Source organism: Eumetopias jubatus, unplaced genomic scaffold, assembly GCF_037043125.1.
Source record: "Eumetopias jubatus isolate StellerSeaLion01/CBP00866 unplaced genomic scaffold, mEumJub1_p1.0 scaffold_109, whole genome shotgun sequence".
NCBI lineage: Eukaryota > Metazoa > Chordata > Mammalia > Carnivora > Otariidae > Eumetopias > Eumetopias jubatus.
In genome coordinates, this window is record NW_028274915.1 from 177,818 (window position 1) to 193,452 (window position 15,635).

The following is a 15,635-nucleotide window of genomic DNA, read 5'->3' on the forward strand; positions in this document are numbered from 1 at the left end:
GCTCTGCAGCCCCTTCCAGGTCTCCCAAGACCTTCTGTGGTTGGTTCCTTTCATGCAGGTGTCTCCTCTTGAGACTCGGCTTCCTTCTGGCCCTCGCGCCTTCTGTATTAGAGTCTTCCCAGCACGTCTCCCTTTGCAAGTAGGCAGCCCGCTTCTTGTGCTTGTCCTCGTCGGGACAGCGCTCGCCCAGGGCGGTCCCTCAGGTGTGTGTGGGAAGGGTTAGAGTTCCTAATGTGGCTGCACATAGTTCTCTAAGTACAGCTGTATTTCTTTTTTTATGAATTGTCTTTGCTCATCTGTCATTCAAATTGTTTGCTTTTTTTTTTTAAAGATTTTATTTATTTATTTGACGGAGATAGAGAGCACAAGTAGGCAGAGAGGCAGGCAGAGGGAGAGGGAGAAGCAGGCTCTCCACCGAGCAGGGAGCCCGATGCGGGACTCAATCCTGGGACTCCAGGATCGTGACCTGAGCTGAAGGCAGTCGCTTAACCAACTGAGCCACCCAGGCACCCAAGTGTTTGCTTTTTTTAAATTTTATTTGTGAGAACTGTTGCTGAGGAATGGTTTTACTGTCATGTGCTGTAAAAGTTTCTCATTTGCGCTAAACTTTTCTTCTTGGACCATGCAGAATACAGGTACCCTGGGTGCCCGGTTGTGGGAAGGGCTCCGTAGACCCCAGCCCCCTTCTCCAGGGCCTCACAGTCCAGGAGGCCTTCAGGAGTGTTCTCTCTCCTTCTGGTGTTTGGTCTCATTGACAGGCCAGCTCCCCAAGTGATCAAACTCTTGCCTGAATGTGCCTGGTGTGTGAGGATTTGGCTTTTCCAGGATAGCCATACCGATTCTAGTTCCTTAACTGCGGCAGCCGGCAGGAGGGTGAGGGGAAGGGGCCTGGTGGTGCGTTCAGGCCGACCCCAGGGTAGAAACCAGCTTCGTATGTTGGAGATGTGGGTAGTGATGAGGAAATACCCATCTTCCGGGGGTTACGCGGCTGCTAGGAAGCTGGATTTCAGCGATATTTATAGAATGTGTTCCTTTTTAAAAAATTTATCAGACCTAACATAAAACTTACCATCTTAAGCACGTCTACCCAAGCGTGCAGTGCAGTGGCCGTGAGCACATTCACGCTGTTGTACCACTGTCCTCACCTCCCGCCCCCAGGCCTCCTTCCTCCTCCCAAACCCAAGCTCTGCACCCGGGAGACGCCTCGCTGTCCCCCCTCCCCGGCCCCCATAGCCTTTCTGTACCTCCGTGTCTGTGGAGTTGACTGCTGTCACCTCGTGGAGGTGGAGCCCTTCGGGGTCTGTCGTATTGCGTCTGGCTTATTGCACTGAGCGAAATGTTTTCAAGCTTCGTGCCATAGCACACGTCACATTGCCTACTTCTTTTAAACCGGGTGATGTCACGTGGTATGGATAGACCACCTTTGGTCTTGGACATTTCAGTTATGTTTCTTTTTTATAGTAAGAATTTCCTATGTTAATTGTCTAAAACTAGGAATTAAATGAACGTAGGCGAGGTGCTTAAATTCATGCCTGACAGTTTCAGCAAACACTGGCCGCAGGCTTCTCCTGTCCCTCCTCCTCCTCTCAACGCTGAATTTCTACCTGGGCAGCAGGGAAGGGAGGCCACGCTGGCTTGCACCCACGTTCACTGTCCTTCCTTCAGCCTCGCCCTCTGCTTTCCCTCCCCCAGGGGGTAGCTGTCCCTTGCTCTGTAGCTGGGAGGGGTCACCTGAGGATCCAGATGGTCTTCAGTAGCTTTCAGTCAGTTCCTACTCTTTCCTCCCTCCCCACCCGCTTCAGAGGTCCCCCTGACGCCAGGCCCGCCCCTCCGGGGTCCCAGGGTTCTCCTGCTTCCTCGCGGCTGTGCTGAGACCCCTGTTTTTCTTGGATCTGCTTATTTACCATCCATCTATCTGCTCTCTAGCTTTCTGCATTTTGTTATCATCTCTTGTTTTCTGTTCTGTAGGTTTCAGCTTTAAGAAAAAGCAGTGTTTTTGGTGTTGAAGGCAGTCGTGTATTTAATCTTCCATTTTTATGGGAAACACTTTCTAATCCTTTCTACCTGTGTGTCTGTCTGTCTGTGTTTTCTCTTTCAGAAGACAGCTGTTCTGGGCGTCCTAATCTGCAGAGCGGTGTAGACCTCTCGTCGCTCTCCTTACAGGAGTTGACAGTTGTAGTTATCTCGAAGCAGGCTGCCTTCTGTGTCCCAGCTCCAGTTCCAGAATTCTCACGGATAGCTGTGGCTGAGCTTGGGTGACTGGCAGTCCTTCCTGAGCTGTGCGCTGCCCCACCTACCTTCCCTACCTTCCCGTCCGCAGTGGTCATTCCACACGCACCCTGCCCCTCTACCTGGATGCAGCCCCTGCAGCCTGAGCTCAGTCGGCACCTTCCAAGGGCTAGGGGACTGTCTCGCCAGTAGCCACTGCTATCATTTAAGATTTCCTGGTGAGTGAGTCTGAGCTTGTGAGTTACCAGCTGTGTCCGTTACTGACTGCCGTGTCTTCAGTGTGGGCACGCATGTAGTGGTGCTCAGCAGGTGACTGAGGGTATGTACCCAGCACAGCCAAACGGCTTGCAGAGCGTTTTCTCACCTTCCTGTAAGGATTTTGAGAGGTGATTTTTCTTGGGGTCCTCAGCCTAACGTACTCTTTGTACTCCAGTATTTTCAGAGGTCTCGTGGTTTTTATTTTTTATATGACATTATATTGGGAGGAGGAGAAGTGTTTGCGTGGTTAGTGTTTGCTAAAGATCTGCCCACCGTCTCCTCAGGCTTATTCTCTGCTTTACGGTCTCAGGGCAGGTGGTGCCTGTGTTTGTCGTGTGCTGTGTGTCGGGTCCCCTCGATGCCTAATCGGCACTGCACTGAAGCACCAGAGTGCCCGGGGGAGCCTCAGCACAGGCCGTCGGCACACTTACATCCTCCACGAGGAGAGCACCTCTGTCTTCACCTCACCACCCTCTCTTATCCGAGGGCCGTTTCACATGAGGGAGGAAAGATGAGAGCGAGGTCGCGGGAAGCAGGATTGTCAAATTGACTCAGAATACAAAGAAAAAAATCGTCATTAATTGCTATGCAGTTGTATCAGTGTCCTATTGCTGTTCTAAAATTATCCTAAATGTAGTGGCTTAAAACAAATGTATTATTTTCCAGTTCTGAAGGTCAGAACCGTATGGACTCACAGGGCTACAGTCAGGGTGTCAATATGCAGCATCTCCTCCTGTAGGTCCTTGCAGAGAGTCCAGTTCCATGTGGTTGTAGGTTAAAGTCCTGTTTTCTTGCGCCCAAATTACTCTAATACGATACATTTAAGAGATACTACCAATCAGTGTGGAAGAGATGGACTCTTGCATAAATAACATCGCCATTTCTGTTGTTGTATAGTATATATATCCCTGCAAAACTTCGTATTTCGTAGAAATGCTCGCTGGAAGTAACAGGGTTTATGGGCAAAAGTAAGTTAGGGCAGACCACTGGGGACCACATCACTAACAAAAACCGTCATAGTTCTGGTGACATTTGCTGAAGGGGCACATTGAGTTCCTGGCCAGTGAAGATTTACCTGTGAGGAGGCTGGTGCCACGGGAGAGGGTCCTAGTTCCGGGGGTGCCCCCAGTGCACACGCCCCAAATACGCCCAGCTCCACTGAACAGCATGGGGAGCAGCCTTAGCCACGGTTTGTAAGTAGTAGTGCAGGACCCCGTGTGCTAGCAAACGTGAATCGGTGCCGGTGATGACAAGATGCCATTTTCCTCCCTTTATTTAAGCGAAGGGTACATGTATTTAGCTCTCATCTGATGAGGGTGAGGTAAAATTGCTTTTGGCATTATTCATAGCACTCAGTGGTGGGAGTTTAAATTTGCAGTTGGCAATAATATTTCAAGTGTTTTAGAGCTTATGACTTTGTACAAACTATTGCAGTTCTGGGATTCTTTGAAAGAATTCATGTAAAAATATGGAGAAAGTTCTGTGTACAGATATTTGCACGGAAACGTTATTTAGTGGGAATTTATAAATGTTTTCTCTGTCCAACAGTGGGGGATACCTCAGTAACCTTTAACTCAGTAATCCACTTGCTGGCTTATTTTTTTAGTTACCACATGTTAAAAAGATGGTAAAAGGAGCTTAGGTAGCAGGTCAGCATTGGCCTTATTGTCCAAGGACATCTTTATAGTCATTGAATTCCACTTGTGTTTGGATTCTTTTTTTTCTTTTTTAAAGATTGTATTTATTTACTTGAGAGAGAATGAGAGATGGAGAGGACGAGACGGAAGCGGGTCAGAGGGAGAAGCAGACTCCCTGCTGAGCAGGGAGCCCGATGCGGGACTCGATCCCGGGACTCCAGGACCATGACCCGAGCCGAAGGCAGTCGCTTAACCAACTGAGCCACCCAGGCGCCCCACTTGTGTTTGGATTCTTGACAGCTAGGCACCTGTTTCAAAAAAATAAAGTTTCAAGAAGGTGGAGTCTTCTGGAATCTTGCCTTCTGACCTTTTCACAGAATCCTAGTAAGCAAAGGACTGCCTGGCACCGTCACTGCATATACCCGCACATGCACACGCCCCCACACACATGCAGGTGTGTGAACACCCACATCCACAGATTCCCTGAGGGACTGCTAAGTTGGCACATATAAAGCTCGTTTATGTACTCTGCACTGGGTGTATACTTCATATACATTTAAAGCTTGTTATGTACTGTAGAAGATGTATTTCAATAACGTCTTAGAGCAGAATGGAAATAATTCTGTTCTTGGATATTCCTGACCATCTGGAGTAGCACTCACCATTTTCATTCTTTTTTTAAAGATTTTATTTATTTGATAGGGAGAGACACCGTGAGAGAGGGAACACAAACAGGGGGAGTGGGTGAGGGAGAAGCAGGCTTCCCACAGAGCAGGGAGTCCCCCGATCCCAGAATCCCGGGGTCATGACCTGAGCCCAAGGCAGACGCTTAACAACTGAGCCACCCAGGCGCCCCTCATTTGGTTATATCTTTTTAATTTCTTTTAATTTGGAGAAATCTTTGTGGTGGTTTTCTTTCTTCTCATGTGGCATTTTTGAAGAGTCCAGGCTGGTGGTTTGTAGTGTCTGGATTAGTACCTCCTGGAGTTGGGTGTAGTGCTCTTATTTTGTGCACTTCCCGTCACGTGAAAATTAGCCCCAGAGCAGTGCTTCTCAAGCAGCAGAGTGCGAGGGCTCTTGATACCAACTGTAGGCTACTTCCAGAAGTTTCTTGTTTCTGGGGGTGGCTCCAAGAATTTCTGGGGACTGCACTTTGAGAACCACTGCTCTGGGATTGAGTAAATACGGTAAATGTGTACATGTGTTGGCAGGAATGCTGGATCTGCTGCTTCTTGTATCACACCAGCAGGCAGACATCAGGTTGTCCTGTGGTGACTGGTTCTGAGTGTGAGTTCTAGCTTAAGGTGCTGATCTCTGTAGAATTTCTGCTGTTCGTAAGTTTCCATTTGCAGTTGTGAAGAATTGGATGATTCTCCAGCATCGTGACAGTTTTGTTCCCAAATGGTGCTTCTGAAATTTGTTCCCAAATCCCCCCCCCCAGGTTTTAGTGGATTTTCCAAATATCTTTCTGTTACTGATTTATTTTTAAGTTTATTTTTAAAGATTTTATTTGAGAGAGAGTGAGAGAAAGAGAGCATGAGCAGGGAGAGAGTGGCAGAAGGAGAAGCAGACTCCCCGCTGAGCAGAGAGCTTGATCCCAGGACCCTGGGATCAGGACCTGAGCTGTAGGCGGACGCTTAACTGGCTGAGTCACCTAGGTGCCCCTGATTTTTTTTTTTTTTTTAAGATTTATTTATTTGTTTCAGAGAGAGAGAGAGTGCAAGCATGAGTGGGGGGAAGGGAAGAGGGAGAAGCAGACTCCCCACTGAGCATGGAGCCAGAAGCAGGACTCGATCCCAGGACCCTAAGATCATGACCTGAGCTGAGGCAGACCCTTAAGCACCTGAGCCATCCAAGCGTCCCTTTCTGTTACTGATTTTTAAAAGAAATTCCTTTATGGGGCGCCTGGGTGGCTCAGTCGTTAAGCATCTGCCTTCAGCTCAGGTCATGATCTCGGGGTCCTGGCATCGAGCCCCACATCGGGCTCCCTGCTCAGCGGGGAGTCTGCTTCTCCCTCTCCCACTTCCCCTGCTTGTGTTCCCTCTCTCGCTGTGTCTCTCTCTGTGAAATAAATAAATAAAATCTTCATAAAAAAAGAAATTCCTTTATGGTAAGAGAACATACTTTGTCTAATTTCAGTTCTTTTGAATTTGTTAGTTTGTGTTATGGCCCAGGTTGCGGTCCGTGGGGATGAGTGTTCATGGTGCACTTGATGAGAACATTCTGCCGTACAGGGTAGAGTGCCAGGGTAGGTTGGCTGACAGTGCTGACCATGTCTTTCTGTCCTTTCTGATACTGTTTCTTCCATTAATTACTGAGAGAGGAGTTATGAAGTCTTCCGGCAGTATTATGGATTTGTTTCTCCTTTTACTTACATATTTCATACTTTGTGTACTTTGAAACTGGTGGTAGGTGCATGCACATTTATGATTGTTAGAGCTTATGGGTGATTTGATCTTTTATCATTATATAATGTTCTTCTTTATCCTGGGCGGTTCTTTCATTTTATTTTTTTGATGTCTTCTTTGTCTTATAGTATCTACTTGTTTTCCTTTGAACGAGTGTTTGCATCATATCTTCTTCCATCTTTTTACTTTTAATCTTTTAACATATGCCATTATATTTCAAGTATTTTTATTTTTTTGTAGGTAGTGATTTTTGTCCTCCAGGTGACATTTGGTGACATCTGGACACATTTTTATTGTCACGACTGGGGGAATGCTGCTACTGGCATCAAATGCGTAGTGGCCTGGTTTGCTGGTGAATGCTCCACAATGCACAGGACAGCTCCGTCAACAGAATTCTGAGACCCAAAATGTTAATGGTACCGCTGTTGAGAAGCTCCACGCTAAGGATTGCAATATACATAGCTAACTTTTCACTGTTCATATTTTACACTTAATGTAAGCTATGGAATCGCCTGCTTCTTACAGGATAGCCGCCATATCAGTTCACATCTTTCTACACTGAAAACTTCACCAGATGATGTGACAGCTTTGGCTTTCAATAGTCATACACGTTTTAAAGAATTTTGTGTTCTTTCTTTCCAAAAATCCAAGTTTCCTGATGGTATCATTTTTCTTCGTCTTGAAACTTTCTTTAGCTTTCTTTTGTATGAGGTCAGATGGTAACATACCCTCCAAGTTTTATCTTTCATCTGAGAATGTTTTTGTTCTGCCTTCATTCCTGGAGGATCTTTTTGCTGGATATAGAATTCTGGGTTGAGCCTTTTTCCCTTTCAGCACTTAGACATGGAGTTCCTGTCCTCTGGCCTCATCTCTCTCCATGAGAAGTCCATGGGCATTTGAATTGATGGGCTTCTCCATGTAATGAATTGTTTTCTTCTGGCTCCTTCCAAGAATTTTTCCTTCATCTTTGCTTCGAGTAGTTTGATTAGTGTGCTTTTTGTGATTTCCTTTGACTTTATCCTGTTTCAGCTTGCTGTTGTCTTTAAGTAGATTGTAGTATTGTCTGGCACTCATTTATGCTGTAGTTGTGGGCTTGGTTGGTTTTATTTGTCTTGTATAAAGTCTGTGGACTTCAGAGGGTGCGATGGGAAATTTCAGTTTCAGTGACTACCATCATGTCCCGGGGACACACAGGTCTGTGCTCTGATTTTTACAATTGAGGTGAATACCTACCACAGGTTTGATGTAAAATCAAATAAGATAGCATTCGTGGGCTCTGCAATCTACTTTCTGATGAATTTTTGGTTCTCAAAGTAAGCTTTTAGTTTTAAAATGTACATATGTCTGTGATTGAGGAGAGATAAAATGGGAACTTGATACAGTAGGCTGCCTGTTTTTGGAATCAGAAGAGGATTATTGAACTCTGAAAGGGATGCTGGTTGTGGAGGAAATTATTTCCTTGAATAGAAAATTCAGAAAAGGGAATAACAGAGACAGAGAGTAAGTGTAAGTGGGACATAGCATCCTTGCTGCGTATATCAAATCTGACAACAAACCAAGGGACCGTGTTCCCACCTTTCAAAAGAAGATACTTCCATAGTTCAAAAGTCACTTCCACGACTTTGATTGATGAATGTAAAGTTGGGCACATTTTACATCCAATCGATCTGTAGCAGAGTATTTAGATATGACCTGGAAGTATACATTTTTTGCTAATATTTTGGGTGATTGTTTTTATATTCCTGAATTGAACACCATGAGTGGGTGGTACTGTTGAGCTGACTGTTCACACCAGTGGCTTTGTGGAGGGCTCCCCTTCTAGCGTGGTCATGTTCGCTTCCTTGGGCAGCCTGTTCCTTTCCTTCTGACCCTGGCTAAATACATTTTTTGTAAAGGAAAGTAGCATCCCTTATTTATAATGGTTTGCCTCTGCTGTAGACAGCTTAGTTTGAAGAAAAAAGAAAAATGTGGTTAGTAGAATGGGACCAGCTCTTGTCTTAAATAATACCCTTACTGGTGACAGAAGGCTGCTTGGCCTGCCTCAGCATTCTCTCCTTACCTCTGACCAGGTACCAGCTGGAAGATGAGTCTGCCCATTTGGATGAAATGCCATTAATGATGTCTGAAGAAGGCTTCGAGAATGATGAAAGTGATTACCACACGTTACCACGAGCTAGGATCAGACAGAGAAGAAGAGGACTAGAGTGGTTTGTCTGTGGAGGATGGAAGTTCCTCTGCACCAGGTTTGTGATCTCTTGCTGCCTAATTTCCTATGCTCTCAGGTATACAGTTAAGGTATTTAGAAGCTCGGCTTCTAACATACTTATTTTTATATCAAATAAAGAAGACACTCTCAATGAAATGACATAATGGAAAGTGTTAAACATTAGTCAAAACCAAACATTGCTAATCAGAAAAGGACAGAATGCCAAGGTCACTTTCTTTTTTTAAAGATTGTATTTATTTATTGGTCAGAGGGAAACAGAGAGCACAAGCAGGGGGAGCGGCAGAGGGACAAGCAGACTCCCCGCTGAGCAAGGAGCCTGATGTGGGGCTCGATCCCAGGACCCTGGGATCATGACCTTGAGCTGAAGGCAGACGCTTAATCGACGGAACCACCCAGGCGTCCTCAAGTTCACTTTTTTCATGCGACGTTTAAATGTTTAGAAAGTGGAGAAAGATTAGTGGTTTTGTATTGATTGCATGGTAGAGTCAATTCTGGTCACTGTGTCAGCATTTGTAAACCGTGCTCTCTTCCATCTTCGGTCCTGCTCTCATCCAGAAAGGCAGGTAGGGGCCTGTAAAATGCAGTTTAATAATACTGTAACTCTGTGTATTATGGGCCTGTAAAATGCAGTTTAATAATACTGGAACTCTGTGTATTATTTGACTCAAATGCTTTGACTTGGAAGAAGATTCTTCAGTAAATTTAACCAGAAAGAAACAAAGGTAAGACCTGCTCATATTTAAACAAGTTCACTGGTGGTTGAGATAAACTTCATCAGCTGTGCTCACCCTTGACTTTAGAGGCTGGTCTGTGAAACCACACTCTGTGTCTAGGACACTTGGCCATTGACTGTCCTCCAGCCCTAGGGACGGGTAGAGCAAGATTTCAGCTGACTGATGCCAACATAACTTGAGTGGGGTATGTCGAATAAATTACTGCTTTGATAGTCTTTCTGCTCTTTAAAGTTTGTGGTCAGTGCCTTTCTTAACCATCATGAACTTAGATCCCTTTGACCATAAAAGAGATACAAGTCATTGTAGAAAGATACCTTATATATCATCCTCATTATCTCTTTAGAAGTTTGTAAAAAGATGTTTTTACAACCAATTTGATTTTGGGGTCGGCTCACATAGTGGTATTCAAACAGTGGTGTGTGGACTCCCAGGGACTCTGAGGAATCCCTCAAAGAGATCGACCACGCAGAATCGGGAAGTGAGCCTGAGCAGGATTTAGGCTTATCACCCCCTCTCAGCTTCCAATTAGTGTCTGTCTTTATCTTTCCCGTATATTGTAAGCTGTTCATATGAAGAAGCAATTTCATGGCTAAACAAGGCTTTAGAAATCACTGACTTGTGTTACTAATTTTTAATGAGTGAGACAGTTTTTTCACAAAACATTTTCTAGGTTAAATAGCCAATATTCCTGGAGTATTCTTTGGGGGTACTTAACCTTGTCTAGACTTAATTCCTTTTAACAGTTGCAGGGCTATGCAGAATTGTTTTTTCTTGTGTCCCTTGTGATGCTTTGTGCTTTTCAAGGGGTTTATCTACTTTCAAATATATAAATTCCTGTAATAGAAAATGTATGAGGTTCTGGAGGGATGTCACATTTTATTATTCCTGATATTGTTAATTTATCTCTCCCTTTTCCCTGTTAATCTTGATAGGAGGTTATCAGTTCTTTTCAAAGAGCCAAACTTCTGGTGTTGTCTTTGCTTTTGAAATTTTAAGCTTTTATCATGAAATAAATCCAGACTTGAAATAAATTCACTTTTATCTTGAAATAAATCCAAACTTATAGAAAAGTTGCAAGAATTCCTCCTATGCCCTTTGCCTAAGATCACTAATGTTTAATCTTTTGCCACATTTATTGACCATTCTCTTTATATCTCACTGTTATTTTCAGAGTGATTTCAGACGAGGTTGCTTGTTACTTCACTCCTCTTTGATCTTAGTGTTCCGTGCATGTTTCTTAGGAAGAGGCTATTTTCGTACATGGCCACCAGGCAGTTGCCACGTTCAGGAGGTTTTGCTCTGACACAGCTCTGTCTCCTGCCCACAGAGCACCCTTCCTCTCTAGGCTGGCCTGGCATTTAGGTGGCCATCTCCATGAGCCATCTCCATGAATCTGGAGCCACTCTTGCCCTAACTTTGTCTTGCATTCCATTGATGTTTATGGGAACTACACAACAGGTATTTTATAGAACATTTCAGGTTTTGGTCTGTCTGAGGTCTCCTCGCCATTAGATTCAGGTTAAACATTCTCTGGGACACTGTATGAGTGACACTGTGTCCCTCTTAGGATGTCTGCTTCCTGTGTCATTGAAGTCTGGTCTGCCCTTAATTTTTTTCATACTGAGTTTAACTTGCCTTTCTTTTTCTGGCTTCGTTAGATGGATTCTCAGGTCACCAGCATTGTACTTTTTTCTTTTTTAAAAATAGATGCATTTCAGTTTTGACACATGGTATTATTATTACTATTTAGTTCAAAATATTTTGATTTACATTGCCATTTCTGCTTTAGTTGATGTTCAGTTTAGAACCATGCTGATTAATTTCCAGTCAGGAATTTTCCTGATTATCTTTTTGTAATTGACTGTTATCTTTTTTTTTTTAAAGATTTTATTTTTTATTTGAGGGAGAGAAAGTGAGAGCAAGAGAGAGAGAGCATAAGCGGTGGGAGAGGGGCAGATGGAGAGGGAGAAGCAGACTCCCTGCTGAGCTGGGAGACTGGAGACACTGGGGCTGGATCCCAGGGTCCTGAGATCATGATCTGAGTTGAAGTCAGACGCTTCATGGACTGAGCCACCCCGGTGCCATGTGATCGACTTTATCTTAATTCCACTGTGGCCCGAGAACATACTTGGGATTTTTTTCTTTCAGTCTCTGTAATGTGTTGAGACTTACTTTATGATTCATCGTATATGGGCGGTGTTAGTCAATTTTCTGTGTGTATTTGAAAAGAATTTGTCCTTTTTTGTTGACTGTGTTGCTCTGTGTTGCTTTTTTTTAAAAAAGATTTTATCCACTTATTTGATTAATTTGTTAATAGTCTTGTTTGAATCTTCTGTATTCATATTCGAAGTTTACTTATCAGTTACTGAGAAGCTTGTGTGAGTCTCAACATCTTTGAGGATGTGTCTACTGCTTTAAATTATGTCATTTTGCTTTATATATTTTAGAGTATGTTATTAGATGATGCGAGTGTAGGGTTACTAACTCACTGTTGGATTGATCTTTATCTGATAATATTTCTTCTATGTGGGCTCATAATGTCTATCTTCAATAGACATTATGAAATGATACCAGCTTTCTTTATTTTTATTTCTTTATTTTAATTCCAGTTAGTTGACATGCGGCGTTATATTAGCTTCAGGTTTCCATACATCACCCTGTGCTTAACACAAGTGCCCTCCTTCATCCCCTTCACCTGTGTCCCTCCCCCACCCACCTCCCTCTGGTGAGCGTCAGTCTGTCCTCTGTTATTAAGACTTGTTTCTTGATTTGTCTCTCTCTTTTGCTCTCTCTCTCTCTCCCAGCTTTCTTTGATTAGTATTTGCATGGTATATGATTTTCATCCTTTTACTTTGTTTTATTTAAAAAAAAAAAACTTTTCTGGCGGCGCCTGGGTGGCTCAGTTCGTTAAGCATCTGCTTTCAGCTCATGTCATGATCCCAGGGTTCTGGGATCCAGTCCCACATCAGGAGCCTGCTTCTCCCTCTACCCGTGCCCCTCTCTCCTGCTCATGCTCTTTCACTCCCCCCCTCTCTCAATAAATAAAATCTTAAAAAACAAAACCTTTTCTTTTGAAATAATTACAGCTTTACAGGAAATTGCAAACTTAGTATAGAGGGGTCCTGCTTATCCTTCACCCAGTTTCCCCCAGTGGTTGCATCTTTCTTTTTTTTTTTTTTTTAAAGATTTTATCCATTTGTTTGAGAGCGAAAGAGTGAGCCTGAGGTGGGGAGGGGCCGAGGGAGAGGGAGAAGAAGGCTCCCTGCTGAGCAGGGAGCCCCAGGTGCAACTGGATCACGGGACCCTGAGCCAAAGGCAGCCGCTTAACTGACTGAGTCACCCAGGCGCCCCCCAGTGGTTGCATCGAACCAGAAAGTTGATGCTGGTGTAAACTGTGTATAGTTCACTACGTTTTACTACATGTGCAGGTCTGTGTAACCACCACTGCAGTAAAGATACAGAACTGTCCCATTACCGCAGGTGTCTCCTGTCTGCTGCCTTCTATAGTCATGTTCTCTCTCCTACCCCAGGCCCTAGCCTCTGGCAACCACTAATCCGTCTCTATTTGTATAATTTTAATTTTGAGAATGTCAAATAAGTGAAACCATTCCATTTGTGATTTTTGGAGATTGGCCTACTCCAGTCAACACAGGGCCCTTGATAACCACTCACGTAGTTGTATCGATAGTTTTTCCTTTTAATTGCTGACTGGCATTCCAGGGGATGGATGAATGTTTGTTTAACCATTCACCTACGATAGGACATTTAGATTGTTCCAAGTTTTTGGATGTTCCAAATAAAGCTGCTATGAATCATCATGTACAGGTTTTTTTTTTTTTTGTATGGACATAAGTTTTCCTTTCTCTGGGCTAAATGCTCAGGAGTACGGTTGCTGGGTTGCATAATAAGCATATGTTTAGTTTTTTATGAAAGTGCTGAACTGTTTCCCGGAGTGGTTGTACCATTTCACATTCCCACCAGCAGTGAAGGAGAGATTCAGTATCTCCTTGTCAACCTTGTTGTCACTGTTTTTTATTTTAGCTGTTAGAATATGTGTGTACTGACAGCTCATTGTGGCCTCAGGTTGTTTGCATTTTCTAAAGGCCTAGTGAGGTTCACTGTCTTATTTGCCATAGGCATGTCGTCTTCAGTAAATGTGTCTGTAGGTCCATTCCATTTTCTTCTTGGTTTGGTTTTTTTCCTGGTGAAGTTTTAAGAGTTCTTTATATATTTCACTTGTGAGTCTTCTGTTAGGTGGGTAGTTTGCAAATATTTTCTTCCATTCTGTAGCTTGTCTTTTCATCCTCTAAGAGTTTTTCCACAGATCCAAAGTCTTTCATTTTGATGAAGTCCAACTGTTTGTTTTTTTTCTTTTGAGCACTGCGCTTTGATTGTCACGTCTAAGGACTTTTCACCCAGCCCTGTGTCTCAAAGATTTTCTTCTGTAAGTTTTATAGTTTAACATTATTTAGATCCTTTTTGAGTTAGTTTTGTACAAGGTGGGAAGTTTTGGTTTAGATTTATTTTTTGCCTATGTATATCCAAATGCTCCAGCACCATTGTTGAACTGCTTTTATGCCTGTGTCTCTGGTCAGTTGGCTGCACACGAGTGGGGCTTGTTGCCTGTATTGTCCCTTCGTCTGCCCTGCTAGTGCTACCCAGTCTGGAGAACTGTCTCGTTATCTAAGTCTTCAAATGGGGTAGGTTGATTCCTTGTATTTTATTCTTTTTCAAGGTTTTCTTAGCCCTCTAGCTATTAGGCCTTTCCATAGACATTTTAGAATAATCTAGCCCAGTCTGTAAAATCTTTTCAGGGATTTTGATAGGAATTATGTTTTACCTGTATATTAACTTGGGGGAAATGACATGTTTACTGTGTTGAATCGTCTAGATCACGGTTTACCTCTCTCCATTTATTGAGAACTTTGACCTTTTTATCAGCATTTTGTAGTTTTCAGTACACAGGTCTTATACGTGTTAGATTTATTCCTAAGTATTTCTTTTTTTTTTTTTTTTCCTTTTTCCTTCTTCATGTTTATAACTGGTATTTTAAATTTTGGTTTCCACATGTTCATTGCTGGTGTATAGAACTAGAGTTGGATTTTGTGTTTGTCTTGTATCCTATAGCCTTGCTAAACTTACTGTTAGTGCCAAGAGTGTTTGTGTAGATTCCGTGTAATTTTCTACTTGGACAATCCTGTCATCTGCAAACAGTTTTATTTCTTTGTTTTATAGCCTGTATGCCTTTTCTTTTCTTTTTTTGCCTTATGGGTCTGTCTGGAACATACACTATTACATGGAATAGCAGTGGTGAGTGTACCTTCTTGCTCCTTGTTCATAGTCCTAGAAAGCTTTCAGTATTTCACCATTAAGTATGATGTGAGCGATGGATTTTGTTTTTTTTTTTTCCTAGATTGCTCATCTAAAACTATTGACAGTTTTCTTAATTAAAATCTATCTTGTATTGGGTTAGTGTTCATACAGACAATCCTGTCAGATTCAGAAGCAGGATCTGGAGATGGAGGTTTCAGTGTCCTGTCATCATTGGGATTAAGGGGAGCCACACAGAAGGATGACGTTTCTGAAAACGTCAAGGGACATGTGGTGTAGGTCTTTGAAAAATAAAGGAAAGGGACACCTTGGGGGAGACAGACAGTTTTGGGAAGGAAGACTACTATCCATCCTTTTAGGCAGGGGGAGGGGTAGGAGTGGAAGAGTGAAGTGGTGGTGGAGAGGATGACTTTTACCGTTAGTTGGGAACGTGGGGTCATTTGAGTGGGGAGGCGACCGGGATTCAGATGAGGACTGAGAACGTGGGAGAATCGGTCGTGCTTTGGTGGAGAGATCAGTAACCAACGACGGAAGGTCAGTAGTCGTGCATTTGTATGGAATCCAGTGTCATGTTAGGACTGTCTGTCCGTGAGAGAGCCTGACCTGTCGCAGACTTGGCAGTGGACGTGTGGCTGTGGGAGCTGGGGGTGGGGGTGCCCCGGGCTGTGAACCGAGGAAAGAGCTTGCAGCAGAGGAATCTGGGTGGAGCCGCCATTAGAAGTCATCTTTTCATGGCTGTGGTGTGCAGCTCACAGCTGTGTGTCCTCCACGAGCGCAGGGCGCAGGGACGAGTGGGAGCCGTCCTGCTGGT

The 15,635-nt window shown here is 43.7% G+C and overlaps 1 protein-coding gene across 24 annotated transcripts in view; it reads left to right on the forward strand.

Moving 5' to 3' along the window:
* Positions 1-15,635, forward strand: part of LOC148161614 (putative phospholipid-transporting ATPase IIB) — an 83,815-nt gene that overhangs the window by 12,401 nt on the left and 55,779 nt on the right. For 20 of the 24 annotated variants that reach the window (XR_015767467.1, XR_015767468.1, XR_015767469.1 and 17 more), the window contains exons 2-3: positions 8,602-8,775; positions 14,089-14,193. Coding sequence is in view for 12 of the 24 variants with exons in the window: in XM_088020693.1 (XP_087876819.1) it covers positions 8,602-8,775; positions 14,089-14,193 (279 nt within the window). In the remaining 12 variants the exon portion in view is untranslated. Of the gene's footprint in view, positions 1-2,098; positions 2,448-3,708; positions 4,509-8,601; positions 8,776-14,088; positions 14,194-15,635 lie in introns of those variants that run through there. The other 4 variants (XM_088020700.1, XM_088020701.1, XM_088020702.1 and 1 more) reach the window with 4 other exon arrangements.